Source organism: Vombatus ursinus, unplaced genomic scaffold (assembly GCF_900497805.2).
Source record: "Vombatus ursinus unplaced genomic scaffold, bare-nosed wombat genome assembly UNPS02005185.1, whole genome shotgun sequence".
Lineage (NCBI taxonomy): Eukaryota > Metazoa > Chordata > Mammalia > Diprotodontia > Vombatidae > Vombatus > Vombatus ursinus.
Window position 1 is genome coordinate 1 of NW_020944963.1, and position 2,491 is coordinate 2,491.

The following is a 2,491-nucleotide window of genomic DNA, read 5'->3' on the forward strand; positions in this document are numbered from 1 at the left end:
GAAAAGGCTACTGAGACCCAGAGAAGGGAAGCCGCTTGCCTGAGGGCTTCAGTCAGTCCCCGGTGCGCTGTCCATGGTATCCGGCTGCCCACAAGAGGCGTTAACAGATGCTCAGTCAATACCACACTCTGGGGCTGGGGGTGCTTTGTGAGGTTCGACCCTAAAACTCTGCTGTAAGTGAGGCACAGAGGACTGTCCCCATTTTACAGATGAGGGCACGAAGGCTCCTCGAGAGTAGGAGTAGGTAGGTGGTGTCAGAGTCAAGGTTCCTCCCCTGATTCCCAGGGCAGAGTCCTTTGGGATTAAATTCAATCCCTTTGCCTCTATGGGCAGATTTCCAGCAGCTGCAGCTGCCCAGGCCTCCTCCTCCTTTAAGAGGAGCCGGGCTACAGATAGCAGAGGGAGAGGGGAGTTGCTATCTGGGGAGGATCCCAGGCTTGGTCTCCACCCTCAGGAGCTGGATAAAAGTCGGGGTCAGGCTTCGAGAGAAAGGAAAGAAGAGGAGGAGGAGGAACAGGGTCTTTAGCGTGGGCCAGGGACGGGGAAAACATGGCACTCGCAGCCCAGCTGTTCTGCTGGCAGACCCTGACCACCATGGTCCTGGCCCTCACTGCCTTCTTGTTCCTCTTGGAGATCTCAGAATGGTGGCGGACGTCCCCCCGCTATCCTCCGGGCCCCACCAGGATACCCCTGCTGGGAAACATGCTCCAAATAGACTTTCAGAATCTCCACGGCTCCTTCAGACAGGTAAGGGGGCCGGAGGGGGCGGGGTTGGGCAGAGGACGCACGGACAGTTCCCTGGATGGGGAGAAGCCCCCCACCCTGGGGGCCTGTGAAGATCAGCAGATCCCCACCCTCTAGGCTCCCAGTGCCTGCTGGGCAGTTGTGGCTTAGCCCAAACCACTTACAAACTGATCCCGGGGATTCTAGAAACAAACCCTTCCTTACAAAGTTCATTTCTGTCTCAAGGTGCAGCCTTGGCCCTCTTTCCAATCACTTTTCAAAGCTCCGCCCACTCTCTCTGGTCCCATCTTCCACTGCCCCCTCACCGCAGCCTCTGGGGTGCAGTCCAAGATTGCACTGCCGATATTGTGCCAGAGGTCGCCCTGATTCTGAAGTTCGGCTTTTCTCTCCGCTGGACCTGGGATTATCACTTCCCTTATATGTTTATCTCCCCTCCCCACCCCCATCCCTCTTTTCCTTTCCACTCCCTAGCTCAGGTCCTCCTCCCCCTGACTGGATGCCAACTGCTCTCCCTGCTTTCAGCCTCTCCCCTCTCCCAGACTCTCCCTAAAGTGCGGCTCTGACTACACCCCACTCCCTGCTCAGAAAGGGCGGGTGCTTCCCCACCCTGTGTCTAGGCTAAAATCCAAGCGCCTCGGCACAGTGCTGGAAACCCTCCCCAGCCTGCATGAGTCCCGCATCCCTCTCCAGCCTCCTCTCTTCCCTGTCCTCTGCTCCAAGCAGACTGCATGAATAGCATGCGGTCTCCTTGAAGGCAGGGGCAATAGTAGCCCCAGCACTTGTATTAGCTACATTTTCTGGGACTTCCTGCTGCTTCTCTACTCCTTTTCTACTGTCTAGATCTGAAATCAGGGAGCCTGGGCTGCTCAAATCTCAGGTCTGCCACTTTCAAGCTGTGTGACCTCGGACAAGCCACTTTTGGCCTCAGTTTGCCTCAGTTTCCTCCTCTGTAAAATGAGGTGGCTTCAATGGCCTCTGAGGTCCTTCCAGCCCTGACTCTCTGAGCCTAGGAGTGACTCGTGCAGCTTGCTTGTCTGGCACGTGTAACATTTCATATGTGCTCCTGGGTCCAGTTGCTGTGTGGGCGCTGGTCACCCTAATCTAGATGGGCACAATGGGCATGTCCTGCTCCCTCCAGCATGGAGGCTCCTTCTCCTGGCCGTACCTAGGTGCCTGGGGCCGGGATTCAGAACCCTGGGGTAGAGACTCCAGGTCCACAAGGTGCAGGGAGCCCCTGGCCCTGCCACCTCCCTCTGCCCATACCCTCCCTTCCCTCCACAGCTCCGGGCGAAGTTTGGGGATGTCTTTAGCCTCCGAATGGCCTGGGCCTCTGTAGTGGTGCTGAATGGACCAGACGCTGTCCGGGAGGCCTTGGTGCAGAAGTCTGAGCATACCTCAGACCGGCCATCCTCACCAGTCTACCATCACCTGGGCTTTGGGCCCGAAGCCGAAGGTGAGCTGCTCTTTGGGCCTGGTGAGCTGCTCTTTGACCCAGCCAGTGCCCCAGGGCGGCCTCCAGGGCCGCCTCCAGGGCTAGTCAGTCACTTCACTAGTAAGGCAGCCTTACTCACTGGAGGACTGTCCTCAAAAGCAATGCTTAGTCCAAGAATGACTCAGAAGTCATCAAGTTCAACCTTCTTATCGTTCAGAGGAGGAAACTGAGGTCCAGAGCAGTTACCTTTCTGGGAGGCTGCATTTAGCCCACATCCTGGGGTGGGGGGGGCACCTCAGACTCAGCAGTGAAGGA

General features: G+C 57.3%; 1 protein-coding gene across 1 annotated transcript; it reads left to right on the plus strand.

The window, feature by feature from the left end:
• Positions 1 to 445: 445 nt before the first annotated feature.
• Positions 446 to 2,296, plus strand: LOC114029253 (cytochrome P450 2D14-like; the record flags this gene model as incomplete). Its single annotated transcript, XM_027843621.1, has 2 exons — positions 446 to 747; positions 2,026 to 2,296. Coding segments are annotated over exons 1-2 (469 nt in total), but the record flags the coding sequence as incomplete, so codon positions are not given.
• Positions 2,297 to 2,491: the final 195 nt, after the last annotated feature.